Genomic DNA, 14,144 nt, shown 5'->3' with positions numbered 1-14,144 from the left:
GAGAAATTCTTTAGGTTAAGAATTGATTTCCTTTCCAACCAGGTTCTGCATCATGACTCCCGCTGGACAAACTGCTCTGGTACTTTATGTTCTATTGCATGTTAAAATGTTATAAACGGACGCGTCTTGACATTTTCTTTAGCATTTCTTCACTGCTGTGTAAAACTGATAGTATTTATTACAGCCTCTGTTTATCTTCATTCCACTTTAACATTTTCTGAAGTTTTTGTCCACATTCTTTTAGTTGTGTAAAATTGACGAATAGAAAATGTGGCTTCGAAGTATACTTAAAAGTATTCATAAAAGATGCAGAAGTATGATTGCAGCTAAAACATTTGGGAAGTTTGTTGACTCGGAAGAAAATTCACTAAATATTTTGTCTTTTTTGCTTTATTAGAACTGCTCAAAAACTTCCACAGCTTCCTTCTTGTTATCATTTTCCGCATAAATAAATGAACCTATGTGTCTTTAGAAAGTCTTATTCAATGTATGGTACTTTTTTCTTTAAATAGTTTAAATTCAAACTCTTTGCTGCAGTGGGTGAATGTATTTTTAAAGACATTCTTGAGGCTAGAAGTGAATTTTTTCTCAAACCAGGTTCTGCATCATGACTTCTGCTGGACATTCTGGTCTGGTACCTTATGTTCTAACGCATAATAAAAGGTTGTTAACTGGTAAATCATGTGTTTTTTAATGTGGAAAACTAAAAAAAAAAAAAAAAAACAACTATAAAAAGTCTGTATAAAACTGAAACTAAATAGTATTGATTACAGACTCATGTTTCTGTTCAGTTTTCTACCAGGAGGGCGGGGTCTGGGGTTGAGGCTGCATCGTGTTAAAGTGATCACACATGTTTTTCTGGAAGTGATAGTTTTGTTTGGTGCGGATCCCCGTGGCGCTCCGCGTTGGTCTCGTGTCCTCCGTGCTGTCCGGGGATGGAGCGGCAGCATCCGCCTGCTCTCCTCCAGCATGGACCAGTGTTCGGGCCTGACGTCAGCCGTCGCCGCCCTGCCCGCCCGCAGTATCGCCGTCTGCGACTGATGATGGAGACGGCAGCAGCGGCCTCGCCATGAAAAAAGCCCTCCCGGAGGCGGAAATAGGAGCTGTGACAAGAAGAGGGAACTTTTAACGGGGAACGGAGGGGGGGAGGTCTCCGGCCCCGACAGGCGATGACTGTCAGCGGGCAGACGGGAGGGAGCGGCGGGCAGCGGCGCTCCGGTTGGAGGCTTCCACACTTCGTAAATTAGGAAAACAAGCCCCGGGAAAAAATACCTCGATTTTTTTTCCCAGCATCCCCTAAAATGGACACTCGAAGGAGCGTTAACAGGGCGCGGTTTCTTTAATTAATGATGAGGAATTTCGCTGATTGACTGATTCCCGAACAATGACTCCGCGGAGCGTTCGTCGCCTCATCGACAGCTGGACGGGATGATGGCTGCGGGATGGTGCGGGACGAGCCCGTGCGTTCATGAGAGGAGCCCTCCGCGCGCCTGTTCATGATGGAGGCTGTTAACGCAATCCGACGCAGTGTTGCAAGCGGGTTTATGATATTATCCCCAGAACTGGTTCTGTGAAAGATGCTCAGGATGTGAGGAAGATGAGGCGATGCTGTGTGAGGGGAGAGGCCCTTTCTGGAACTGAGATTTAAAGAACAATAAAAAAAAAATACAAAAATGTCGAAAGTTGTCAGCAAGGAGAAGAAATCGTTCAGCAAGAAGCTGTTCCGGAGGAGCTCGGTGCGCTCCGTGGGGAGCTTCATGAACAGAGTCCTCCGGACCTTGTCCACCCTGTCTCACATCGGCAGTGAGGAGCAAACCACCGAGGACGAGAAGGACGAAGCAGCCCTGATCCAGAGCTCCACCGCCGGCTCGGTCCCGTCCGATGACAGCGACTGCGGGGGGTTCCCTTTCGGGGACAAGGTGCCGGGAGTCGCGGGGCTGAAGAACCACGGGAACACCTGCTTCATGAACGCTATCTTACAGTGCCTGAGCAACACCGAGCTGTTCGCAGAGTACCTGGCTCTGGAGCAGTTCAAGGGAGACGAGGCGAGCAGCGGCGGGGAGAAGCCCCGATCCAACGGGGTTCTGGTGCAGAAGAAGGGGGCCAGCCTGCAGCAGGAGACGGGGGAGGTGACCGAGCAGCTGTCAGGTCTGGTTCGGGCTCTGTGGACCTTTGAGTACACACCTCAGCACAGCAGGGACTTCAAGGTGGGCTGCTGCGGGTCCCATGTGGCCTGAAAGTTGATGCAAAACATCATTTTATGTTGGAAATATATTGTCTTTGTTTATAGCTTTTTTTAAACAGGTAAACATCACTTTTCTGCAGAATTATCACAATATTTACTAAATTTTAGTCCAAACATGACCATTTGAAGCTCAGGGTCAGTAAATAGTAAACTACTGATTTGCATGTCAACCAGTTCAAAGAGGCAACATTCATGTCATAACTTCTGATTGTTGACACGATTTACAATTGACGGTTCGATTCATAATCGATTTTGGTTCATTTTGAACTATACGATTCGCTGACCTACAATCCATCCAGGAAATCTTTAGCCAAAACTTTAACCAGTGTGACTCAGAGGCAAATACCTGGATACTGAACAGTACAGGTGAAGTTTTCCAGATTCCTTTTATTTCTCGAGAGATAATCAAGTGTAAATTATTTGTACAAACGTGACAAATCCATTCATATTTTAGATTCATAACATTCCCCCCACTGCTGTTTTTCCACACAAAGATATTACAAATGGTATTTTCCAATATCAATAAAATGGATTTATTTCATTTTGAAATGATTTTATAAGGATAAAGGTCGATTTGATTAATAAATTCCCTCAGACCTTTCGATCTGGTTGGATTGAATATAAGTTGATTCATTGATTATGTTGATTAATAGTTGCACCCCCTGACAAAAAGCATTGCTCATCCATCCATCATCCGAATGGACCCCTTTGGGGTTCACACAGCTGTTCGAGCCAACAGCACAGGGAGAACATGCAAACGTCACGCAGAAAGGTCCCAACCAGGATTTGAACCAGGGCCTTTTTGCTGTGAATGTTATCCACTGCGCCACCGTCCACCCCCAGTTAAAATATCAATAAACAATACATTTTGTTCTAATTTTGGCTATAAATGATCATATAAACAAATTGACCAAATTTTTTTTCTCATTTTGGACACCTTTCGCTGCTCAGCAGACTTTGCATCTTTAAAACAAACTTTTGTTCTATCTTTGCCTATCGTTTCAGCCTAAAGGACTGTCACAAATAAAAATGCTTTTCAGAAGTATTCAGTACAAAGTGGAAGGAGACCAAACATCATCCCTGTTCATAGCTGTATTTCTATTTTTGACTATGTTTTTCCCTATTTAGCCTACCTCAGAAAAGTCGGATTTGATCTTACATTAGTCTCATCAGAGACGGAGATACTGAATAGTTTGAAGGGGAAACAAAGTTTATGCAAAATGATACACATTTATAATAGCGTCTGATGTAAAAGATTCATTTCTTCCAGTTTGTGGCTAAAACCAGTCATTAAATAGTTGCATTTTGTTCTAATTGGCACATCTCTAAAAAGAAATGAATGAATTTATGCAAAATCCAACTGTTTTATGGCTGAGCATGCAAATGGAACTGCACATTTTCCCATTAATGATTCTGGGCCTAAACAGAGAGCACTTAAAGATCATTAGAGAACCATCTGTGCTAACAACAGAGGACACTCATCTACTGAGCCTTAGAATTCCTTCTCTTTCATGACCAGGTTTTCAAGATAACAGAATGCACAATCCAACATGTTTAAAGGGAACTGGATCCAGTCTTTGTGCTTTGGCGGTACCTATACTATGACTTAATGGATAAATAGAGTGTGAAAAAATTCTAATCAGCCTCCACACGCATGATCTGTGTCCTCTTTATTCCTTTTGGGTAAAATAGCTGAATTCCTGTGAAGCAGGTTTACCCAAAATGTTATTCAGGTCTTTGTTTTAACTAAATATTGCTTGTCATGAGGATACCACAACTCTAAAGATGATGAAAGAAGCTTTCAGATTTAAAAAGGATGCATCCTGCACACATTTTACTTTCATCCACAGACCATTATTTGTCCGGTGCAGCCACAGAAACAAAGCTGGCTTGGTGCTGATGCTGCATTTGTAGAAGGAGAATTTGCCAAGACTCATGCAGCCCAGAAACATTAAATAGCCATTATGAGTGGAAGGGACTTCACGACTACTATCCCACATGGCTCTATCTTGTACACACTCTCCACTTTCCTCAAGATAAAAAGCCTTTTTGATAACATATTGCCACCTTGATTGCCCTTAAGCTTCTTCTAGTTAACTTCATCTGAATCATCCAAAATTGTCAGATATACATCAGCCTCATGTATGGATTTTTAGCTGCAAACCCCTCAGTTTTTTCCATCTGCTCCTGGCTGCAGAATGTGGTGTCCAAGAGTGCCCTTCAGTTCAGAGGAAATTCCCAACATGACGCCCAGGAGTTCCTCCTCTGGTTACTGGACCGAGTCCATGAAGACCTCAACCAAATCGTTCATCCTGAAAGCAGACCACCCAGGAAGGTAAACACCACCTGAAATCCTAATCAGATTTAACAATGATTAAAGAGGGATTATGAAAGCCATTCAACATCACAATTAAGATTTCAGAGCATTTGATTTCATTTGATCTGAAAATGATTCTTCTCCTGTTGCTTGATTTTTTTTTCTTCTTTTTTCTGAGTTACAATGTCAATTTCGTGTCAATGAACATTTGTGCTCAGCCTCCAGTAGAAGAAGAAGAAGCTGTCCCTGAAGGATCTCCACTCCCAGCACCTGGCTCTTTTGTACAGGAGCTGTTTCAGGCACAATACAGGTGAAATTCTTCTGTCATTCACAGAATTAACCATCAAAGAACAAGAAGGTTGACAGAAAGGCACTAATTAAATGGTGTTAATTATTTCCTACACAGGTAATACAACTAATTACTTAAAAAAGAAAACTAAAATAACTTTTTAATAGTGGGGAATTGATTGCATAACCAATAGACCATGTCTATTTGGGGTGATGTGACATTTGGACTCATTTTTTAACCTTTAAAAACAGGCAGCCATTAGGAGTTCAGCGACTGTCTACAATTGTTATAAATATATATTTCCATTTCTTTTGTTGTTTAATCGGTCAAATATGTTTATCTTTGTGTTTTATTTTAATATTTGACCGTTGCAGCAAACATCTAAGGAGGTTATTGAAATGGGTCTTATTCATAAATGTCAGGGGTCACAGTTGTTCCTATGGTTACATTTTTGCTTTAAGCTGAATGAAAAAGAAAAATCAGTATGTTGGAGAAACGATCTAAGGTTTTTAGAACAGGAAAGGGAAAATGTGATTTGTGATGTGAATTGTCTTGATTAGGTCCTCGCTGACCTGCCCTCACTGCCAGAAACAGAGCAACACCTTCGATCCTTTCCTCTGCATCTCACTGCCAATCCCAGTACCTCACACACGGTAAGATGGCTCTGAGTCTTGCTCATGAACTTCAATCTAAAAGCGTAACAAAATCTCATCTGAACCCAGAGGTAAAGAGTCTATCCGAACCAGGCGGAACAGGAGAATGCTAAAATTAGAAGATCGCGTCTGTCTTTGTAACAGCAGAGCAGCCGTGGTTAGGAAACAGCCAACTGATTCTGGTCTGTTTCATGTTTGCAGGCCTCTGTATGTGACAGTGGTGTACCAGGGGAAGTGCTCTCACTGTATGAGAGTGGGCGTGGCCGTGCCTCTCTCTGGCACCGTTTCCAGGTTAAGACAAGCTGTGGCCCAAGAGACCAAAATCCCTGCTCAACAGGTGCGAGCGACCTCCTTTTAAGGCTATGACTTTGCAGCGTCTTCAAGACACACTGTTTTGACTGAATTCAGTAATTAAGGTAGACAAACATTTAGACTCTCTAAATCTATGTTTGGGAACAGCGCTACAACAGAAGAAAATACTAAGCTGATACAAGATCTTTTAGCTGTCAGCAAACCCAACTCCACCAAAACTGAATGAATGATAATTCACAAAAATGTGAAAACAGAAAAATAGGACATAATTTATTAGAATTCAGAAAAAGACATTTGATAAAGTTCTGTACAAATGGATTATATTTATTTCCCCAAATGCAGTGTAATTTCTTGAAAGCATTTTTATTTGAATTTGTGCACTTTTTGTTTGATCTTACATGTAAATTATTAAACTGTGCACCTCCTGATTGAAGTGTTCTGTTTTTGCACTGCCTGTTTCTGATTTACCATCACTGCTACCTGTTTTGATCAGTTTTTGCATGAGGGATTTAAATGCTCAACAGCACACAGTGTCTTTGTCTCTGTGCAGATTGTTCTCACTGAAATGTACTCCGACGGCTTCCATCGCTCCTTCTGTGACGACGATGAGGACCTTGAGATAATTCAGGAGGGCGACTCCATTTTTGCGTTTGAAACACCAGAGCTTTTCCGACCTGATCAGATCCGTTCCAAGCGAAGCGGTACTGCACCCTGTTTATCCTGTAACTCCGTTTATCCCTGTTGTTGTGAAATTCCAGATCGAATTCAAGTAATTTTGGGAAAATGTACTGCATGGAATGCTTTGATCAATTGTTCTCCACATGAATTTTCCCTCTTTGCGCGCTCGTTTCAGGGAGCCCACATGTTATTCTCAATCAGAACAACTTGAAGTACGCCACAGACATTACCAGGATGTCCACACAGATACAAGAGCCTGTCACGCCACCGCAGAGCCCCAACAAGAACAGCGGGCAGGCTGAGAAGATTGTGCTGCTGGTGTGCAACAGAGCCTGCGCCGGACAGCAGGGCCGCAGGTATCACTTTTCTGAACACCAGCAGGTGTTTTAATCACCCGCTCCACAAATGTTTCCTTCCAAACAATTCTTGTAATTCCTGCAGATTTGGGAACCCATTTATTCTGTATTTGGAGCGCACGGTGGCATGGGATACACTTCAGAAAGAGATCCTAGAGAAAATGAGGCATCTATTGCGGCCTGGCGTTTTTGTTCAGGTTCTTCCTACATTCCAAAATCCCAGATTGTCATAATTTGACGTCCTGTTTTCACGCCGGTTTAAAGTGTCTTCTTCTTGGTGGCCTGCAGGTGGGGCCCTTCACTCTGCGTGTGGTGGGAGTGGTTGGGATCACATATCTGCTGCCTCAGGAGGAGCAGCCACTCTGCCATCCCTCTGTGGAGAGGTAATTCCAATGCATCACCACAAGAGAGCAGCGTTGCTTCACTGCAAATGCTATTATCGCTCTTGCTGTGAGTTCAATTCTCTTAGTGCAGATTAGGGTGCAAAGGTATGTCTTTAGAAGTATTGATGTTAGAGCATCTCCAGGGATGTGTAATGGCTTATCTAGGTTTTTATGGATTTTTCTTGTAAGAAGACATTGACCTCTGCGGTCGCTGCATGGATTTTTGAGATGAAAGTAATGAGACAAAAAATGAAATTTGAACTTACATAGCTGAATAACATAGAAAACATACATTTTCGATTTCATTCGTAGCTGAATACACAGTTTGTTTGTTTCTCTAAAAGTTTCACTTTTTTACCTGGGCTTAAATAATAAGGACCAAACACATATTTTTATAGTTAAAGTCCCACTCTGATCATCTTTTGATTTATTGTAAAAGCGTTCCCAGTGGTCTTTTAAGTATGATTATGCTGTTTTTAGCCAACATTAAAACATGTGTGTCATTTTCTATAGGACATACTTTTTGATCCATAACTCATCCATTTTAATATCTGCCTCTGTTTGTCTCATTTGAAGTCATAGAAACTGATATAGATGAATGTTTTTAACTTTAACAGGGCGTACAAATCCTGTGGTTCAGGCGGTCCTCCTCATGTGAAAATTGTAGTTGAGTGGGACAAGGAGACGAAAGACTAGTAAGTGAAAGACTCAAACACTCTTAATTAAGTTTGTGGCAGATGGGGCGAGGTGCTAGTTTTCCCATCAGACACATGGGAGCAACTAATTTGTGTGATGTGTGCAATGTTACGCCCCCAGTCTGTTCAAAAGAACTGAGGATGAGTACATCCCTGATGCTGAGAGCGTTCGTCAAGTGAAGGAGCAGCATCTGCAGCCTCAGACCTGTTCTCTTGCCCAGTGCTTTCAACTCTACACCAAAGAGGAGCAGGTGTGCTGAAACTTGGGCTGCATTTGGGCTGCAAGTGGAGCGTGAAGAGAATGTTCCATAATAAAGATGAGCATTCAAAAGTGTGCAAATGTACTTACAGCTGGCCCCTGATGATGCATGGCGATGTCCACACTGTAAGCAGCTTCAGCAGGGCAGCATCAAACTCAGCCTCTGGACTCTGCCAGACATCCTTATTCTGCACCTGAAGCGCTTCAGACAGGTCCCAACTTTCATCAAGTTAAAGAGCTTTAAACTTTTTTGTGGCTGTTTTTTTTTTTAAATTCTAAATATCATAAACATGTGACTTCAGGATGGAGATCGACGTATGAAGATGCAGAACACGGTGAAGTTTCCGCTCACAGGGATGGACATGGCGCCTCACATAGTGAAGCGAAGCCAGAGTAGCTGGAGCCTTCCCTCTCACTGGTCACCGTGGAGACGGCCTTACGGGTTGGGCCGCGATCCGGAGGACTATCTTTATGACCTGTATGCAGTGTGTAACCATCACGGGACCATGCAAGGGGGCCATTACACAGGCAAGACCGGCACAACCATGGAGGAGTTTAAAGGCCGTTCTTTCATGGGGGAGGTGTTCGTAACGCTGTGCTCTGCTGTGCCTTGCAGCTTTTTGTAAGAACTCCATTGACGGACAGTGGTACTGCTTTGATGATAGCGACGTTCATCCCTTATCAGAAGATGAGGTCTGCAAGCAGACCGCTTACATCCTGTTTTATCAGAGACGGGCGACAATCCCATCCTGGTCTGCCAACAGTTCAGTAGGAGGTAACTTATAGCAATATCAGCATGTGCAAAATATCCCAAAAACTCCAAACTGACTCTGTGAAGGAAGGAAAGTCATGCATTTCCAATTCATGATGTGTTTACTTGTTGATCTACTAAATTATGTTTTATTTATGATTGATTCTGCTTATGTGAAAAGGAAAATGTTTTTAAGGAGTTGTAAAAATAAATCTTCTAAATCCCAGAATTAATCAATAATTAAGGATTTACCCTCCAAAATACTTTAAAAGTAAACAGTACAGATTTATTGCCTCTTCTTTGCTATTTAGGCTCTACCAGCTCTTCTTTATGTGAACACTGGATAAGTCGTCTGATGGAAAGCCGTCCACCCAGCCAGGCGTCATCTGGTTCTTCGAGACGCACCTCGCTGGCCTCCCTCTCAGAGTCTGCTGAGTTTGCTGGTGAACGAAGTGAAGATGATGGTAAAACCTGTTTTAAAAATTCTTCTTTTTTTCTTCCTTTTTTTTGCTTTTAGACTGGCAGAGAATGATCTTGTACTAAAAGATTTTAAACATGCAGGGCTATCGATGCGACCAGCGGTAAGAGGCATGCAAAGACCAACGTTCACTTCGAGATCTTCTATCGCCAGTCCGCTGGCACTGAGTGAAAATGGCACAAAACCCTCCTGGTCCCACTCGGCTAAGCTCCAGCTTCGCTCCAACTCTCCTTCCCGCTTCTCAGTGGAGTCCCACTCTTCGTCCCAGACACTGGAAAGAATCGGAGAGGTCGCTGATACCCAGCTGTCACCGACATATTTCACAACTTCACCTAAACTAGACAAGCTGTCAGATGGCAAATCAGCGCTCACTACCCTGGACAGTAATTCAGGGAGAAAGAGGCTCATAGAACAAGTGCATGTCAAGGCCATGACACAGGCGGAGCAGAGGAATGCTATCTCATCAGGGGACAACAACGCGGTCACAACCACTGAACAGCACAGAGTCTCTCCGAAGGAATCCAAACAAAGAAACGGGAGTGTCGATGGTTCTGGTGTCAAAAGGACCTCAGCTAAGGTCGGGTCAGAGAGTGAAAAAAGTCCTAAAAAGCGGACTGCCCCCTCTTCAACATCATCCAGCTCCCTCTCTCCTGCTTCCCCAGCCATCGATAAGTCGCCATCTCGAACACAGTCCAAGGGCGCGGCAGCAACCTCTAATACCAAAAGTGACGGACCACTAAAGACAAGCAAGGGTGGGACCTCAAGAGCAGCAACTCCCTCCAGGAAAGGGTCCCCCCAAACTACAGAAGGGTCACATCTTGACTCCCGGCAGAGGAAGAGCAGTTCCACAGCACCTCCAAACTCTCAAAGGAGGCCATCACCTCGAGAGAGAGGCGAGAAAAGCTCTTCAGGAAGGGCTAGAGCAGCAGATAGGAGCGCAAGCCGGGAATCCTCACGGGTGAGCGCGGCGTCTGAGAGGAAAGTTAGCCATGGAGGTCCTCCTGCCAGGCTGAGTTCAACCGCTAGAGCAGAAGGACGTCTGAGCAGGGGTGTGGAAGAAAAGGCAGCAGGCCGGAGCTCCAGCAGCAGCTCCTCTATGGCGAGCCTCCGATCTCCAAGCGTGGGCCTTTCATCTCCTGGAGCGGGGTCACAGTTGAAGTCACCCCGGGGGAACAGCAGGACAGAGGACAAAGGTTTATCCTTCTTTAAAACGGCTCTGAGGACGAAGGACACCCGTAAAGCTGGTGAGAGCGGGAAAGCAGGGGTGGGAGAGACTAAAAGCATCCCAGAAGATTGTGCTGGGGATGGTTTAAGAGAAGTCGTCGCACGTGGAGCGAGCAAAAAAGCCCAAAACGTGGCTTCGGAATCCCAGAATAATGTAACTACAACCAAAGACCAAGGGCCCACTAAAGCATCAGCTGCAGCTAAACATTCACTGCTGTCCTCCACAAAAGCTAAGCTCCCTGGGATTCAATCAACCACCCAAACCTCTGGGCTTTCGAAGGACCTTTCAAAGAAGGAGCCTGCTAAAAAGACCCAGTCCAGGAAGATTCCCATCAGTTCTACACAAACTAGCCAGAAATCCAAGTGATATTTCCTTGAAAAAACAATCTTTCTAGTGCAGCTTTGAGGTGTTTTTTTATGTATTCCTATTATCATAAAGTAAGTGTCTGATTAACACCTTTATAACACCTGTAGCTGAATCCAGCTGCCATATTTGGACGCTCACTGTCCACGTTGTTAAATAGCTATTTAGGAATGGATTTTAACAAAGCACTTTGTATGGATAGCATTGATTTCAAAGAATATTATACCGTACACTGTAAATAAGCATGGTCTTGTATTGACATTATTGCCTCGTTCTGTATGTAGCGACGTTGGGAAAAGGATCGGCTTAGGTGAATATAAAAGAGGATTTGCACAAGATGGAAAGTAGATGTCGGGGAGGGGAGAAACCTTTGAAATCCATCAAACACGGACAGCTTAGTCACCAAAGGACATTTATGGCAATTTTCAACATGCTGATGCAGTGAATTATTTTGAAAAATCCACTATGTAGTGACTGCTCTTCTTCCGTTTTGAGAGCCATACGTCAACAACAAACAGCAGTGCCTCGGATAATCATAAGAAATATTTAATCTAAATTGTATAACTCCAGGTGTCAGTCAATTTGTAATTGAATTTTAATATTTATTAAGCACTTCAAAACTGAATTTTCAAGTTAAAACACACGTAAAGCCTATTTAACCCAAAGTATTGTTTACATGTACTCTTTGGTATAGAAACTGCAACAGCCTTTAAGATTATTTATTTTTTCTGAGTCAAAAAGAGTAAAAAAGATAGAAATGTACCGTCCTGAGACTATTTTAAAGCAGCTCTTACAGTTTACCAACCTATTTTAGCCTCCAACTTCTTCACATCGCAGTCCACCTGTTCCTTCCTTCAGCGGATGCCACCACTTACCTGTCCCCCCATCAACCTCTCCAGACTGCCGCAGGTCTCCAGACATTCCCTCCAGATGAACACAGGGTTATCGCATACGAGCCACCTCATGCCCGACATAAAAATGTACACGTTCAGAGGGAGCTGGGAGGCCTTCGCTGAACACCAGTCTTGTACATAAAGCAGCCGTGATGCGTTTGAGTACATCTATCACACGTGACATCACAGCTTGTGCACATGTTAAGCTGGAGAGCAGATCAGCACTGACTGTGTTAACACTGACGGAGAATCTTGGAATATGTGACAGCTGTTGCATGATAAATTGCTTAAATGCATGCACTTAACTATGCAAGCAGATTCTAGCGAATGCCCTCACTGAGTATGTAGACGTGCTGCTCTTGGATTTGTATTTATTTGTAAATGTATTTTCATTTTTTCCCCCCAAAAGCTTGCATCGGAGAGCATGCAAAGACATCCTTGATTAAAGCTTTATTTGCACATTTCTCCTAAGTAATAGCCATTTTTTATGAATGACAGGTATTGCTCATTCACTCTCAAATCAGCTACAATTTAACCTCAGATTTCATTGATTTTTATTTTTTTTACAGCTTCTGGACAACCTTAACAGCAGAGCATTTGTGCTATTCAAAACTAATAATTTAGATTCTTTTTTTTTTTTTAATTCTTAGTAGTTTTAATGTTTTATTAATTGGATCTGCTTTGAGAGACGGGAAAATAGAATCAATATATTGATAAGACAGAAGATTTACCAGGGTTTTTCCAAAATTTAAAGTAGCCTTAAGTTGAAGAAAGATCATATTCAGTCTTGTCCAATATATTTTTGTAAGAAATTGAAGAAAAAAAACAATAATCCTATACTACGTAAATACAAAACCATCTCATGTTTTGCAGCATAGGAAAGAATTATTAATCAAAAACAATATTCCTTTAAAAACTGAATTTCTCATGGAGCTAAACAGTAGTCTTAAAAATGCTATGCTCAGGAAGGAGTTCACATAACCAAACAGCATGACTACAAATTGCTATTGTGGCATACACAGTGTATATATAACAGTAAAAACTGTAATACCATCATTTTTAGTGTCTGGTTGCTCCAGTGTTGATGCTGTGGGTTTATTCTTAACACATGAAGTATACATCACAAACAGACTCCTCCGGTGCTCATGGTATGATGAGAAATGACATATTTATACAAAGGCACGAGAATGTCGGGTTTTTATTCATCCATTTTTCCATACGCGTCCGGGATATTTTGATATGTACAGTGTTTCATTTTTTATTTTTTCAAGGGTGGCATGGCCTGAGCAAATGCAGTGCAATGAGCGAAATAAGACCACACCATTAAAGCAACATTGTGTTGACCTAAGGCGGCTTTCGGGTGGTTTGTTTTACATTGTGTGTGCTGCAAATACCCAGCACTGTTTTCTTTAGGTCCACTTGGTGGTGCTCAGAGTTCGCCTGAAAACCTCAGGAGAGTCCAGAAACAGTGAGCAAGGAAGATAAAGCAGCACTCTCAGTAAATTTGTTTGCCACAAAAGCCCTTTAGTTTCAACTTGTTGGTTGATTAAGATATATAACGGTGTCAAATCCAATGCTGTCACTGAAGGAGATGATGTGTTATTAAACTACAGCACCATCATTTATTTAGAGCTGATTCAATTGCGGCATTATTAGTTTGGCCCAAGGCTGAGTGCATTAAGAGTTAATGTTCCCCCTTTGTCTTTCTATTTCTGTAATTTTGTGTAACAGTCATCTGTTTTGGGAATTGCATTTTCACCCTCTCACTTTCTCACCCCCTGTGCAGTTGGAAAAATGATGAAAATTTTAAAAGTGGCCTCAATGCGAGGGCCCTGCAGTGCCTCCCCCCACATGCGATATAGAGGAGGAGGGGGGGCTTTTTTTGTCAGGAAATAGCATTCCACTGAGCATTTTTAAAGAAACACAAAGCCCTCCCAACAACATACATAATTAGAAAAACTCACAGACTGCAACCTGGAACATCATTCTGTAAATGAGCCAGGCTCCTCTAGTGCTGGAATCAATAATCATTTGCCAGTTGTATCGGTTCCAGGAGAGCATCGTTAGCAAGACCTCAGAGGAAAATTCAGCAACTTTTATCAAGATTTAACACACAAACTGTGACATTAGCCTTCCTGACTCCTGATCATGATGCCTCTCACTTATCGAATTAGTTTGCGTGTTTTGCTTTGGGTTCGTTGAGGCACTAAGTGCATTTTACAAGCAGAATCTAATTGTAGTGATCAG

The 14,144-nt window shown here is 42.6% G+C and overlaps 1 protein-coding gene across 1 annotated transcript; it reads left to right on the top strand.

Moving 5' to 3' along the window:
• Nucleotides 1-820: 820 nt before the first annotated feature.
• LOC101161097 (ubiquitin carboxyl-terminal hydrolase 31) lies at nucleotides 821-13,245 on the top strand. The gene is made up of 16 exons (XM_011488103.3): nucleotides 821-2,207; nucleotides 4,443-4,580; nucleotides 4,781-4,872; nucleotides 5,412-5,504; nucleotides 5,706-5,841; nucleotides 6,367-6,517; nucleotides 6,670-6,850; nucleotides 6,936-7,047; nucleotides 7,139-7,233; nucleotides 7,851-7,928; nucleotides 8,050-8,179; nucleotides 8,280-8,399; nucleotides 8,490-8,715; nucleotides 8,804-8,962; nucleotides 9,250-9,402; nucleotides 9,500-13,245. The coding sequence occupies exons 1-16, from the start codon at nucleotides 1,674-1,676 to the stop codon at nucleotides 11,005-11,007; spliced, it is 3,906 nt and encodes a 1,301-aa protein (XP_011486405.1). The 5' UTR covers nucleotides 821-1,673; the 3' UTR covers nucleotides 11,008-13,245.
• The last annotated feature ends 899 nt before the right edge of the window (nucleotides 13,246-14,144 follow it).

This window comes from Oryzias latipes, chromosome 19, assembly GCF_002234675.1.
Source record: "Oryzias latipes chromosome 19, ASM223467v1".
In the NCBI taxonomy this organism is placed as follows: Eukaryota; Metazoa; Chordata; class Actinopteri; order Beloniformes; family Adrianichthyidae; genus Oryzias; species Oryzias latipes.
The sequence above is the reverse complement of the archived record's forward strand: the minus strand, read 5'-3'. Positions and strand labels throughout refer to the sequence as shown.

Excerpts from the sequence above, each read along its gene's own strand:
- LOC101161097 (XM_011488103.3), top strand. The coding sequence starts at position 1,674 with ATGTCGAAAGTTGTCAGCAAGGAGAAGAAATCGTTCAGCAAGAAGCTG. Across the intron at positions 4,873-5,411 it reads CTGTTTCAGGCACAATACAG|GTCCTCGCTGACCTGCCCTC; the intron begins GTGAAATTCTTC and ends TGTCTTGATTAG. Across the intron at positions 9,403-9,499 it reads TGAACGAAGTGAAGATGATG|GGCTATCGATGCGACCAGCG; the intron begins GTAAAACCTGTT and ends TTAAACATGCAG.